This window comes from Zasmidium cellare, assembly GCF_010093935.1.
Source record: "Zasmidium cellare ATCC 36951 unplaced genomic scaffold M409scaffold_33, whole genome shotgun sequence".
In the NCBI taxonomy this organism is placed as follows: Eukaryota; Fungi; Ascomycota; class Dothideomycetes; order Mycosphaerellales; family Mycosphaerellaceae; genus Zasmidium; species Zasmidium cellare.
In genome coordinates this window covers 219649-231655 of record NW_022986977.1, presented here as the reverse complement: position 1 = coordinate 231655, position 12007 = coordinate 219649, and the positions used below count along the sequence as shown (strand labels likewise).

Genomic DNA, 12007 nt, shown 5'->3' with positions numbered 1-12007 from the left:
CTGCATCTAGATGGTAAGGCTCCAAGGAGCAACGGCCGGGTCCAATGTTTTCCACACGAATGGCATGCCCTGACTCAATCCATTCTCGTCAAAACCGCGTGACTTGACCTTATCGCTCTGAAGCTGCATAACGGCTTTAAACTCCGCGTTTGCAGCTCTTGTCAAATTGTTCGTTCTATTAAGAAATTCGCCGTCATCAAACATGTGCAGCAAAGAGCGGTTGGAATTAGCCAGCAACGGACGTGAGAATGCTGATTCAATGTTGAGAAATCCGAGGCATTGTTGCAGTGGAGGTAGGTACGAGACAATGTTGGTAATGCCCTTTACTGATGGTGGTGGACGATAAAGAGCTTGCAAGTGAAGTGGGTACACTCCTGCGGTACTGAGGAGCGAGTTCGTATTTATAGCGTGGTGGTTTGCCGAGACGAGATAGGCGAAATGAACCAGGAGGTCGACAAGGGAGCATCGGCCTACGATGTCCCTAGCTGTAGGAAAGTTGACGCCGCCAGCAGGACCGTTTGTCTCTACAAGCCATGACTGAAGCTCGCTATCCTCTGAAACTTCGCCGTCATCGGGGTAATACGCGTTAACGAACGAAGTTGTGAAGGTTCTGATAGCTTCTACGATTGCATGTGCGTCGTCGTAAAAGGGGAATGAGCTAAGGGCTGGTCCATAATTGCAGTCAATAAGCCCACGTCGTCTAAGATTCGTGTGTAGGTAGTTATCCAGGTAGGAACCAGCTGAACCGTCCGCGTAGAGCCTTCTCGCGAACGTGATTGATGTCGCGCCCCCAAATCCGAAAAAACTGTCGAACGTACCTCCAGGGTCGTAGAGAATTTCCCGTGCTTGAGGCCGGATACCGAACGCTCCGTACATAACTGATGAAATCTTGTCAGTCACGTGTACTTCGACAATCAATGTGTTGCCGAACAGTCTCAACTTACGTCTGTTGAGAAGTCCAAGTATAGGGTGGGAGTCGCTCAAGGTCCGAATGGCGGCTTGGTACACGACCTCTGAGACCCAGTGCGATCTTGCCAGATGATCGTTTTGTGCAAAGAAGAAGTCATTGACTTCAAACATCATCTTTGCGAGTAGCCAGTCGTCCGGTGAATCCATTGGAGTATAAACGAGGCTAATGTTGCCATTACTTCGAATTGCGAGCGGCAAAAATTCAGAGCTGGCATTCGCAATGTAGAAATAAGCATCGCATGCCGGCGCATAGAGCTTTGTACGATTGAGCTGTCTCTGTGCACGGTGGTCGGCGTAAAATAATTTACCACTTTGATGTACTTCTTCCAATGATTGTCCAGTAACGGACATTACCGCGGAAGGATCCACATTGAACGGCAGAGTTTCGTACGGGGCTAATCTTCTTACTGCAAAAGGACTGAAAGACAGTCTACTCATGCTGAAAAGAAGGTCGGAAGTATAGTTGTGGAGCATACCAGGATCGATGCCAGTCGGTCTTGCGCTCGCCATCCATTCGTCTTTGTAGAGAAGTGTATAATCTCGGACATTAGCGAGACCATTGTACTTTCCAACTCATTAGTACGGTTTCGACATTTACCGAGTTAATAACACGCAATTTCGACAGGTCCATCTCAGCCGTACTATTATCAGAAGTAGTAATAATGCCTTCTGCGTCCGACTCGGTATTAGTAATGTTGGAAGCTGTGGCGACATACTTCTGTCCCAAGGGACCCGCGGGTGACGACACTCCTCCATCTATGCCGGGTCCATACTGAAAAGCTGCTCGCTTGTTCGCAATCGCCACTGCACGGCTAGCATTTGTGTGTTTGTTAGGAAGGGAGTATGGCTCCAACTCGTTCGCTGTTCTTCCCTGTACACGACGGGGAGTGGCATCTAACCCATGAGCATTTGATGGGGGTTTCAAGAGCACAAAAATCGCAAATAGTGCTCGTGCACCTGAAGAATACCGCATTATCACACTTTCGATGTGGATATCGAGTTCACGAAGAGCAGAGGTAGCGGAATCGTCGTGGCTAATTAATATTACAAGCACATTCAGGGGTCGCAGAAGGCATTCCTTAGAGCGTAGCTGCGGCTCCGCGATTGTCCGAGAAAGTCCGAAATTTTCATCAGCTTTGAGCCCTAAGTGCTAATGGCTTTTTGTTCATGGGTCCACTGGTAGTAATGACTTTGCAACATAGAATTGAAGTTACTCGTTACTATCTCTCACCAACACATCGAACATTTGGGGACCGTCAAGGGAGAGTGTAGAATACAAGCTAATTAAGAATGAAAGGAAATTGTAGATCGGTTGCTATTAATCGTTTCCTTACCAATCTACTTAGACTCGGGTTTCTAACTTGAATTCCTAGAACTAAGTTTTGTGCATATAAACCACGATGATGGTTGAAGTCATTTGCTCGTCAAAGTCAGCGATGAGCCGAAGTCAAAAGCCCTAAGTGGTGTCCACCGATGGAGCGCGATTACCCTCTAGACTTTCTCGCAACGATTACCTCCGTCTTCGCCATCGCATATAAGGACCCGAAGTTGACATCAAGCCCATGGAGCGTCTTCTGTCGCAGGATAGGACACTTTTGGAACACCAGTGGAGACCGCAGAGCTAGATAGATAAGCCCGGACCACCCGGCCGCTGACTTAGACAACAATGAACTCGCTGCCTTTCATTATGACCACGTTTAGCCTCCTCTTGCATCATATCTGTACGTTACGTGAGAATGTGCATCAACCCGGAATGACTGTTTCGATCCTACTGATCGGAATAGTAATGATCAACGTTGTGACTAGTGCTCTGTGACATTTCTTGCTAGGAACGGAGAATTTGCGATCATGGAGGAAGGTAAAGCTCTATCGTACCTTGAAGATCCTCTCGTCCTGATACTTCAAAGCTCTTACTTTGTTTCGAGTCTGCCCATGGACCGGTTTCCCGTATGGTGTGCGGTTCCTCGCCCTGTATTCCGTACCTTTCGCAGACCTTGCTGGAACTGCTGAACATGCACTGACCCGGCTTGCGGGTGGCGACGCAACGCACGGCGGAATCAACTGGACGGACGCTGGCAAGAGCATTTCTGGTCGAAGAAACAGCACAGAGGACAGGTGGAGAATAGTGAAGAGGGAAGCGAAGGAGGAGTACGCGGAGCGCTACGAAGCACTCACAAAGCCGTGGAAGATTACAAAGACTTTCTTGAGTTCTCTTAGGGTGTTTTCGAGAAAGACGAAGAGGCTAAGGCATTAAAGAGCCAGCTGGTAAGGGTTACGAACGATCTCCCCAAGCGAGAAAGAGTGTTGATGCGCGCCTCGACGAGCAGGTGGATGCGTACTTGGCTCAAGATAAGTTGACACATGTCAAGGAACTGCAGAAAGACCTCGAGTGGATGAAGGCGTGTGGTGATGATTTGGAGGCGCTTGCAGGTGCATTATGACCAGCACCGCTTGCAGACCTTCTGAATAGCGCTCGCATCGATTCTCGACGTCGTTGAAAGTATACAACGTTAATCAAGACAGTACTTCATTCACAAAATATGTCTCGTTCCAATCCCTCGTTCGTACACCTATTGACGAACTCCCGCCCATCTCATTTCCGATTCTCGCGAGAACGAGCTTTGTGGCCCCTTAAGTTAAGGCACTTAAGGACTCGTTAACCGAGAAGTATGGCCAAAGACAGCATCCCAAGGACCAGCAAACCGCTCAGCCGGCCTTCCTGTCCAGGAGTCAGCAAGAACAACAAGGCTCTAAAAACGACGATGAGGCTCACAAATCGGAATGTGGAAGCACCACTGCTATTACTCGAGCTTGAAGAGGACTGACTGCCCGAAGCGGCAGAAGTTGAGGACGCAGAGCTCGGAGAATCGCCAGTGGATTCTGCTGTCCCAGTAGCCGTCGCCGTAGCAGTCGTTGGTGTGCTGGCAGGGCCATTTCCACCGGTTGTAGTGGCCGCATTGTTGTTGCCTCTCACATCTCCTGCACTCTGACACAGGCCTAGCGCGCTTGTGACAGCCGGATAGTCACTGGTGTCCGCCGTGGAAGCATATGCCGCACAAGAACTCCAAGCCCCGTCGAAGACACTCGGCGCGTAACTGGTGGCGGCGTCATAGCACAAACAGCTAGCCTGAGCGGTGGCAGCGAGACTATCGAATCCAGACGTTGCGCCTTCGCACGATGAGACGGCAGCGAGAGCTGTTGCGCAGACGGCCGCGTTGGCGTCGGTGATGCTTGCACTCGCGGCGGGCGATGCGCTCAAAGACTGCTGCGAATCATCTTGGGTGCCGGATCCGCCTGCGAAGATGTTCTGGAAGCATGAAGCTGGCGGATTCTGTTGGCAGCAGCCCTTCACAGACTTTGGAAGGAACTCGAGGCAGTTGTTGCAGACCCCGACAAATGTGCATGCTGTTGATAAAAGAAGGCGATGTGAGCTTGAGTTCCAGGATCTTCGAGCTTGTAAGTTGACTCACCAGTCGGATTGTTGACGCAATAAGGCCATACTTTGCTGCAATATGGCCATTCCTCGCTGGCTTGCTGTCCTTGGAAATCAATGACATTGAGCCCTTCAGCTCCAACCCAACCGAGGCTCATTTTGATGGAGAAGGGGAAAAGTCTTGCGTCACAGAATAGCAAAAGGGATGTACAAAGATTGCTGGATGATCAGGCCAGGACATTCTCTCCCCTTTATCACACTTCGTCCCATCACTCGCTTCACCAAACTGACTCGGCCAGCCCGACCGGTGAAGCACCAGAGCAAGACACCAGACTCAGCCTCGCACGCCTATTCCAGGCAATGCATCGCTCGCTCATAACGCGATTGGTCCAGTGCTTGGCCTCTTTGGCCAAGGCATATGGGCGAGAACAAGCTTTGGGCGTGGTGGCGTCCGCGAAGCTTGACACTGCGGTTAAAGAAGCGAGTGGCTTGATCAGGCCACGACCAGCTGAAACATGGCAACGCCTTTGCAGATTTCAGCCGCGAACTCTGCTTGAAGGGTCGATTGGTGTGTGTCCAAGGGAAATTGCAAGTCTCCATGCTGGTGAGGGGCATAGTAGGTGAACTGTACTGGCAAGCAGTCGTTGTTAGCATGACTTGGAAGACCACCTCCTATGTTGACGATTTCCTGTCGAAGTCTGGCTCTTACCTCTACCCATTAGTGGTGAGAGAAAAGGCAGCGACACCTCCAACGCTTTCGAGCAAATCTCATCGATTTGGGTGCTCGACAGCAACGGGAACATCATAGCTTCCGCAACTCACTCAAGAAATACATTCATCCTTTCCCCGACAAGATCCTTTCCTCGACAAGGTATTCCCACCCCCCATCCATCTAAGCCAAAAAATCCTTTAAAGCCTCATCCATTACATCATTGAACTTCTTACTCTCCTCCCTCCTAGGCGGTTCTACCGCTTCCCAAATCGGCTTTGCACTCCCCACCACAACATCCTCCTTCCCCTGCTTCAGCCCCTCCCAACGTTCGTCATTAAACTCCTTCAGCGGCATCCCAATTTGATCTCCATTCTTAAGATCGGGCTGGTTCTTCGAATCGTGAAGCTCAGTCTGCACAGCTGGTGGGAAGACTTCGATGATCTTCAGGGAAGGGGAGGATTTGGAGATTTGAGCACGCAAAGCCAGGATGAAGTGGTGCAGAGCGGCTTTGGAAGCGCCGTAATTGGGGCGGGAGTTCAAGGTGATGATGGCGAGTTGGGTGGTTGTGTAGGCCAAGGCTGTTGGGCTGGATTGGCGGGTGAGGTAGGGAAGGAGGGCGTTGGTGAGGTGCACTGGGGCGGTGTAGTTTGTCTTGAGCTCCAATTCAAGGGTAGACAGGTCGACCTTTGATGGGTTGGTGAAGTCAAGGCCGCGTTGGATGCCGGAGTTGAGGAAGACGAAGGAGATGTCTGGGTGAGCCGAGAAGATCTCGTCGACGAAGGCTTGAGCCTGTGGTGTGTAAGTCTCTGCATCTTCAATTCGGTACTTCATTGAGGCTTACCGTGTCCGTATCATTGACATCGAAGACTCTGTAGTCCGTCTTCGTCGAGCCATGCTTCTGGGCGAAGCTTTCCAATCGTTCCCTTCTGCGGCCAACTCCAATCACAAACACGCCATTCTCCACAAGCGTCTCAGCCAAAGCAGCGCCAATGCCAGACGTTGCTCCAATGAGAAGCACTTTCTTGTAGTCGAAACCCATCGTGAATGCCAAGAATATAAGGTGGCAAACGGCGCGTTGGTCGAGGCTTGAAAGGCTGAAAGCTGAAGGATCAAGTAGCTCTGTAGCACCGGTTATATGGTCGTACAGTTCAAGTCTGAGTCTCCTCCAGGCTGACAAATTCTCTCCTGGTAAAGCGAAGAGCCTTCAAGGACAAAGAAGCATTGAGAATTGCGACTTACGTCATGGACATGTGTGCAGTGGAGGCTCATTGGTCATGCATGTTGCTCCTTTCGGCCGAAGATACGGACTTCATATATCGTGTTCCATATGCTAACTGTCGTTCGACTATCGCTGTGTAGGCATATCATCTCCTGTAAGCAAGAGAGTGATCGAGAATGAATCTAATGCCCTTCTCTCTGTACGTATCCGGCTCTCCACAAGCAACCCCAGTAACATTGGCGTCAAAGACGATGTTCTGCCGATTCTTTAGGTCGTACCTCGGCCATGCAGGAGATGAGGCGTTCTTCCCAGCATAGTTAGGGTCCAGATCATGGATGAAAGAAGTCCAAGACTTGCTCATGAGATCGGCAAGATCGTAGTAGCTCTTCGGCTTGTCGAGGAAAGGGTTGACCGTGCCGTGCTCCTCGTCATATCCCAGCCCTTGGGTGTTGTCAAAGACGAAGGCGACTTCAACAAAATGCATGACACCTTGGTTCCATTCGTAGCCAGCAGGCCTGGTGTTGAATCGGTATGAGTATGCGTGCAGATCGTGCGCTGCCCAAGTTTCGACAGCACCACGGCGGTTGGCGTGGAAGTAGACATCTCCAAAGTAGGCAGAAGCCCGCCTGTACTGGGCGCCATAAGACTCTGGGTAGGTGTAGTTGCCAAGCTCTGCCACTGAAGGGACCCAGTATGCTGGTTCGTTGGGGTATGCCTTGAGCGTTTCTGCTACCCACCATTCCGGCAGAGGGTTGCTCAGACTGGTGTTGGCGATAAACGAGGCAAAGTCTTCCTCGCTACTAACAGGTTGAGGCGCGAAGGAGTTGCCTTCATCGGAATTGGCACCGTCAATGATTGGAACTTTGACGAAGGCACCCTCCTGAAGCTGGATGCTGCCCCATCTCTGGATGAAATCTCCATCAACGATCGGACTCCAACCGCTCTGCAAAGATGTCGAGTTGAAGATGTTCTGGATTGTTTGGACTGGCACCTTACGAAGGCAGTCGAGTCGGTCAAGTGAGGTAGTGCAGTTCGTCCTGTTGAGCAAATCGTTGAACCGTGGCTGGTAGTCGATGTTCGTCTTGTAACTGTTGTAGTTCACAGGATTTCCCGATTCCATGATACCAGCGCGGAAGATACCATCGTCTCGTCCATTATACGCTGTGAGATGCCATCCCACCGAGCCCGCTCCGGCAGATTCTCCCCAGATAGTCACCTTCTTTGGGTCTCCACCGAATGCAGCAATGTTCTCGTTGATCCAGTGCAGAGCAAGCCGCTGGTCACGCAGACCTATGTTGGTGTTGCCGCTTGCGCTGACTTCCTGTGACTGCAAGAATCCCCAAGGTCCGAGGCGGTAGGCAATTGATGCGCCAATGATGGGCTTGCCAATTTTGACGCTGTTCTCGACGATGAACGAGAGATTGTAGCGCTCATCTCTTGTTGAACCTTGGTAAAGTCCTCCACCGTGGATCCACACTCCAATTGGCAACGATGCATTCTCATACCCGGACGGGCGGACGATGTTCAGATACAGGCAATCGTCAGACTGGGGGTAGCCGATTTGGTCGCCCTAGAAGATCAAATCAGCGCTGGTACTCAACTCAAGCCTTTGAGATGCTCACTCCGTATCCGTAACACGCTGGCGCATACTCAATCGCCTGAAGCACACCGTCAAAGCTCGTGTTGATGGATCGCGGGTTGCGGAATCTCAGATCCTCTACCGGCGGCTGTGCGAATGGTATACCAAGGAAGTAATCCTCATTGTAGGTAGCTGAGTGCAATCCTTCGATGGTACCATTCTTGACTGTGACCTTGGGCGAACCACCGTAACCGGGAGCTGGGTTTGGAGCTGTAGCAACCAGGCCCAGAAGACCAGCGCCAGCAATGAAAGACTTCATGTTGCAGAGGAGCTGTTGAAAGACAAGAAGTGGCTGTCGAAGGATCCAGGAACATAAACAAAACACGAAATAGACAAGCTTTATACAAACGTCACACCCCATCGCGCGGTGCAACACTCCGCCGAAGTCAAGGTGCTAGATAGGGACGTTGCGCGCTAAGGTGGCACGAGCATGCGAGTCGTTGTCGATGGCGTCTTGCCGAGACCTCGATTGCAAGGTGAGTGCTCATTCGGTTACAAATAATTCACGTGCCGCATCGTCACTGGAGCGGCAGTTGGTGTTCGTTCAGCCTCCGTTGCACAAAACTCGCACGCGGAGTCGTCCATGCAGGAACTGAGGGGGTGGATGTGTGGAGAGGACAAGGTTTCGGATTGGCTGCCGACGATCGGGTTCTTTTCGGTGTCGGTTTGGCAAAAGGCTATCTCCGAGTTGATGGCCCGCGGCCAAGTCGTGATGTTGTCCTCATCGTCTTGGCTAGTCAATTTAGCCGTTAGATCAAGCCCCGTGACGAGGACATCCTTTCGTTTGGGGGCTGCGCCGACGTCGACATTACCCACAAAAACTTCCACGAGAGGAGAAGTAGCGCGGGAACCAGAAAGCATCCCAGTACAAACGTAGTAAGGAACAAGAACTCCAAGGGACGGAACAAGAAGCCAGATCCAGACCTCGTACCGCTAGGTCGTCCTTTGCTGGTGCGTTTGCCAAGTCTTGGTATATGCTTCATGTCGAATTTGGAAGCGCCTCCGAGACAGAACTTGGAAGAATGTCCCTCAACAGTGTAGGCGTATAGCACTTCTCGTTGCAACTGTAAAGAGGTCAATCAATGCCACGTCCCGTTTATTTCCTGCGCTTACATTGATCATTAGGTCGTCGAAAGTTGGTGACAGTCTTTGTGCAAACACCAGCGCTCTTGCAAGCCAGCAAAATCGTCGAAATGTTGCTACGTCCAACATGGCTGGAATACCTGCTCCAAGAGCATCGCTCAGCCTGGGTCCATTGATTGTTCGACTTGCAGCTGCAATAAATCCGGCCGAGAGGTTCACTGGAGGGACGTCCTTCAATGCCACAATGAAGTTGTGGCACAAGATCTTGGAAGTCTCGTTAGGTATGCATTCGTACACGCACATGGCTTCCATGACATGTCGAGCTTCCGCAGCAGTGGCAAAGTAGTCGATCGGTACCCCGAGCACATACGCTATGTATCTGAAGAGAGCAACATAGTCCACAATCTCGTCTGGTTTGGGAATCAGGCCCATCGCTGGTAACTCGATCCACATGGGATTGCAAGCAAAAAGCGCAATAGTATGGATGTCGTCGCAGGTATTGATTGGAAGGCCATACTGGTCGCTGTAAAAATAGCACGAATCTGATTCACGCAGTTTTTGGATGCGCTGCCGCACGCTGGCATGAAGAAGTCGAATGCGAATCAAGGATGTGTGGCCATCACCATCAGGCTTCAAGTCCTGCAAAGACCGAGTGACCTGAAGAAGTCCTTGGAAGGTTTCGAGAGCTCTGCGAAGCACAACATTGGCCGAGAAGCCTCCAGTGCGAACTAGTACTTCTGCGATCCCAGGTGTGGCAGCATTACCGCCCATAAAGCCTTGGAGAGCAAATCCAATCAGGTTCGCGAAGCCATAACGCCAGAATACCTTCTGTCCGCGCTCAAGTTGTGCCCAATCGACCCAGTCTGGGACATGGTACACCTCATCCCACAGTCTGCGTAAGGTTGGATGGATCTCATGATGCTCTTGAAGGAGGGCGTAGAGGTCGAGCCTGGTACCATTGATCGTATCCTTGGAAAGACCTTGTAGCTTAACCAGTGCGGCATCAGCAACTGCATCGCATCTCTGCTTCAGACTGTCGATATCGGCCTGGGAGAGATGTGCTTCACCCAGTCGAAAGCCGGAGTAAGGCGAGGTTGGTGGCGGGCTGCCGTTCCTTGGGCGGTCTTCCATCTGCTATCACCAAATTCTTCCCACTGACATCACCCATACCACTCGGTTTGAAGACGTCCTGCTCCAGCGGATTTCGCAGTCGTATTTGCAGCTGACACGAGATCCCACAGACACGAAGTTCCATCGGACTTGCCCCGCGTGGGCTGGCCGAAGTTTGTTTGCACTTCATCGACTCAGAAGGCAGTCGAGACGCAACCCAAGCGCTGCAAAATGCGACGGCGTTCATTGACAGGGCTTTTTTGTTGCAAGGCTTGATGGATCATGAGACGCGGGAGAAGAAAAGAGATGATGGGGCCAAAAGGCGTCCTGGCAACTCACGTGGCGTAATCGCTGGCTCTCCACCAGGATATTCCGGACACCCGCATATCGCCATGCATCACGGAAGTAACCACTGAACCCCCGAATGCAGTGTGTTGCTCATGACATTGAATGAGCCAAGTGAAGGGAAAAGAAAGAGGTTGAGAGTGAAGAAATGTGGCGACCATCATCAGCGCATTCTGAAATGTACGCAGTGACTTACTCACGAATACCGCAAAACAAGCTATTCCCCGCTAGCGGCTGATCTGCGAAAGCTTGCTATTCTTGTTCAGCATCCACGAGGGAGGCTGGGCACAAGGACGTCACTCGGGCTGAGAAATGCTGTGCTTCACTCTTGCTGCACATGTTTTGGTGAAGGCGACGCGGCCATCAAAGGGAGCGCGACAGCCTTAAAATTTCTCTTCCTTCTTTCTATCTTTGATTCTTCTTACATACACCGATTTGCTACCTACAAGAAGAAAAGCCAAGCTATCTGTAGTACTCGCATCACGATCAGCGAGAAGTACACGACTTGCACGACTTTAAAGCAACTCCTCGAATCACAAGATGTCTTTCAGAAAAGCCCTTTTGGGCCTCGCTACGGCGACGACAGCTCTCGCCCAATCCGCCACCATCACAATCGAAGCGTCCCACGGCGGTGCAGGAAACGGCCTAACCAATACAACAATCACCATCCCACTCAACGCCCGTGTCACCAACACTGCCCTCCAGTCCGTGAGTACGCTCTACCTGACCGGCTCCGAAGGCGTCGACCTCGCCAGCATAACTTGCACTCCATACACCTACAACAACAGCACAGGACCGGCGTCATTCACCAGCACACGACCAAGTCTATTATCGACAAATACCGTCCAAGTGGGCTCGCTGCTGTGCACGACGAGTGACAGCTCTAGTACGACCAGCACGGGAAGTTCAATCACTTCGACGGGTTCTGTCACCAGCAGTGCGACCAGCTCAACGTCTGCGAGTTTGACGCCTCCGACGATGGCGAATGGCACATTGGTCACTGTCAGCAGCCCGGTGACACCGTCGACTGCGACATCTGTGTTTGTGACGACAATGACGGGGCCTTCCGGTACGTCGCAATCGACTATCACGAGCACTGCGGTGCTGGCAGCTACGACCACGAGTGGTCAGAGTACTTCTGCGGCGGGTGCAGAAGGTTCAGCGACTTCTTCGGCGGCGCCGGCTTTGAACACTGATTCTGCTGGGTCAAGAGTCCTCGCAGGCAAAGGCCTGTTCGTTGCAGGTCTGGGACTTATGGCGATGCTTTGATCGTCGGCGGGATTTTCTGAGACGAGACGACGACTGTAATGATTCATCACGATTATGACTAGGGGGGACTTGAATGGCGGGACAACAGCACCTGTGAGGTGAAAGCTAGCCGTACCAAACGCGGTAACATCGCCACAACTTCCCTGTGCGATGGACATCGAATCGAATAAAAAGAGGCTCTCTCATTCTCCAAACTTAACGTCATAACGCAGCGAGGCTTGAAGATGT

At 51.5% G+C, this 12007-nt stretch overlaps 5 protein-coding genes across 5 annotated transcripts; 1 reads left to right on the top strand and 4 right to left on the bottom strand.

Annotated features, from left to right (window-relative positions):
• Positions 1-6: 6 nt before the first annotated feature.
• M409DRAFT_68852 (uncharacterized protein) lies at positions 7-1942 on the bottom strand (the record flags this gene model as incomplete). Its single annotated transcript, XM_033818015.1, has 3 exons — positions 7-878; positions 945-1541; positions 1612-1942. 3 exons carry the CDS (start codon positions 1940-1942, stop codon positions 7-9), a joined length of 1800 nt encoding a protein of 599 aa, XP_033663772.1.
• A 1683-nt stretch (positions 1943-3625) lies between these two features.
• Positions 3626-4560, bottom strand: M409DRAFT_26737 (uncharacterized protein; the record flags this gene model as incomplete). Its single annotated transcript, XM_033808247.1, has 3 exons — positions 3626-3688; positions 3743-4374; positions 4440-4560. 3 exons carry the CDS (start codon positions 4558-4560, stop codon positions 3626-3628), a joined length of 816 nt encoding a protein of 271 aa, XP_033663771.1.
• Positions 4561-5294: 734 nt separating this feature from the next.
• Positions 5295-6153, bottom strand: M409DRAFT_26736 (uncharacterized protein; the record flags this gene model as incomplete). The annotated part of the gene is made up of 2 exons (XM_033808246.1): positions 5295-5903; positions 5956-6153. 2 exons carry the CDS (start codon positions 6151-6153, stop codon positions 5295-5297), a joined length of 807 nt encoding a protein of 268 aa, XP_033663770.1.
• A 325-nt stretch (positions 6154-6478) lies between these two features.
• On the bottom strand, positions 6479-8231 carry M409DRAFT_68850 (uncharacterized protein; the record flags this gene model as incomplete). The annotated part of the gene is made up of 2 exons (XM_033818014.1): positions 6479-7903; positions 7956-8231. 2 exons carry the CDS (start codon positions 8229-8231, stop codon positions 6479-6481), a joined length of 1701 nt encoding a protein of 566 aa, XP_033663769.1.
• A 2819-nt stretch (positions 8232-11050) lies between these two features.
• Positions 11051-11779, top strand: M409DRAFT_26734 (uncharacterized protein; the record flags this gene model as incomplete). Its single annotated transcript, XM_033808245.1, has 1 exon — positions 11051-11779. The coding sequence occupies one exon, from the start codon at positions 11051-11053 to the stop codon at positions 11777-11779; it is 729 nt and encodes a 242-aa protein (XP_033663768.1).
• Positions 11780-12007: the final 228 nt, after the last annotated feature.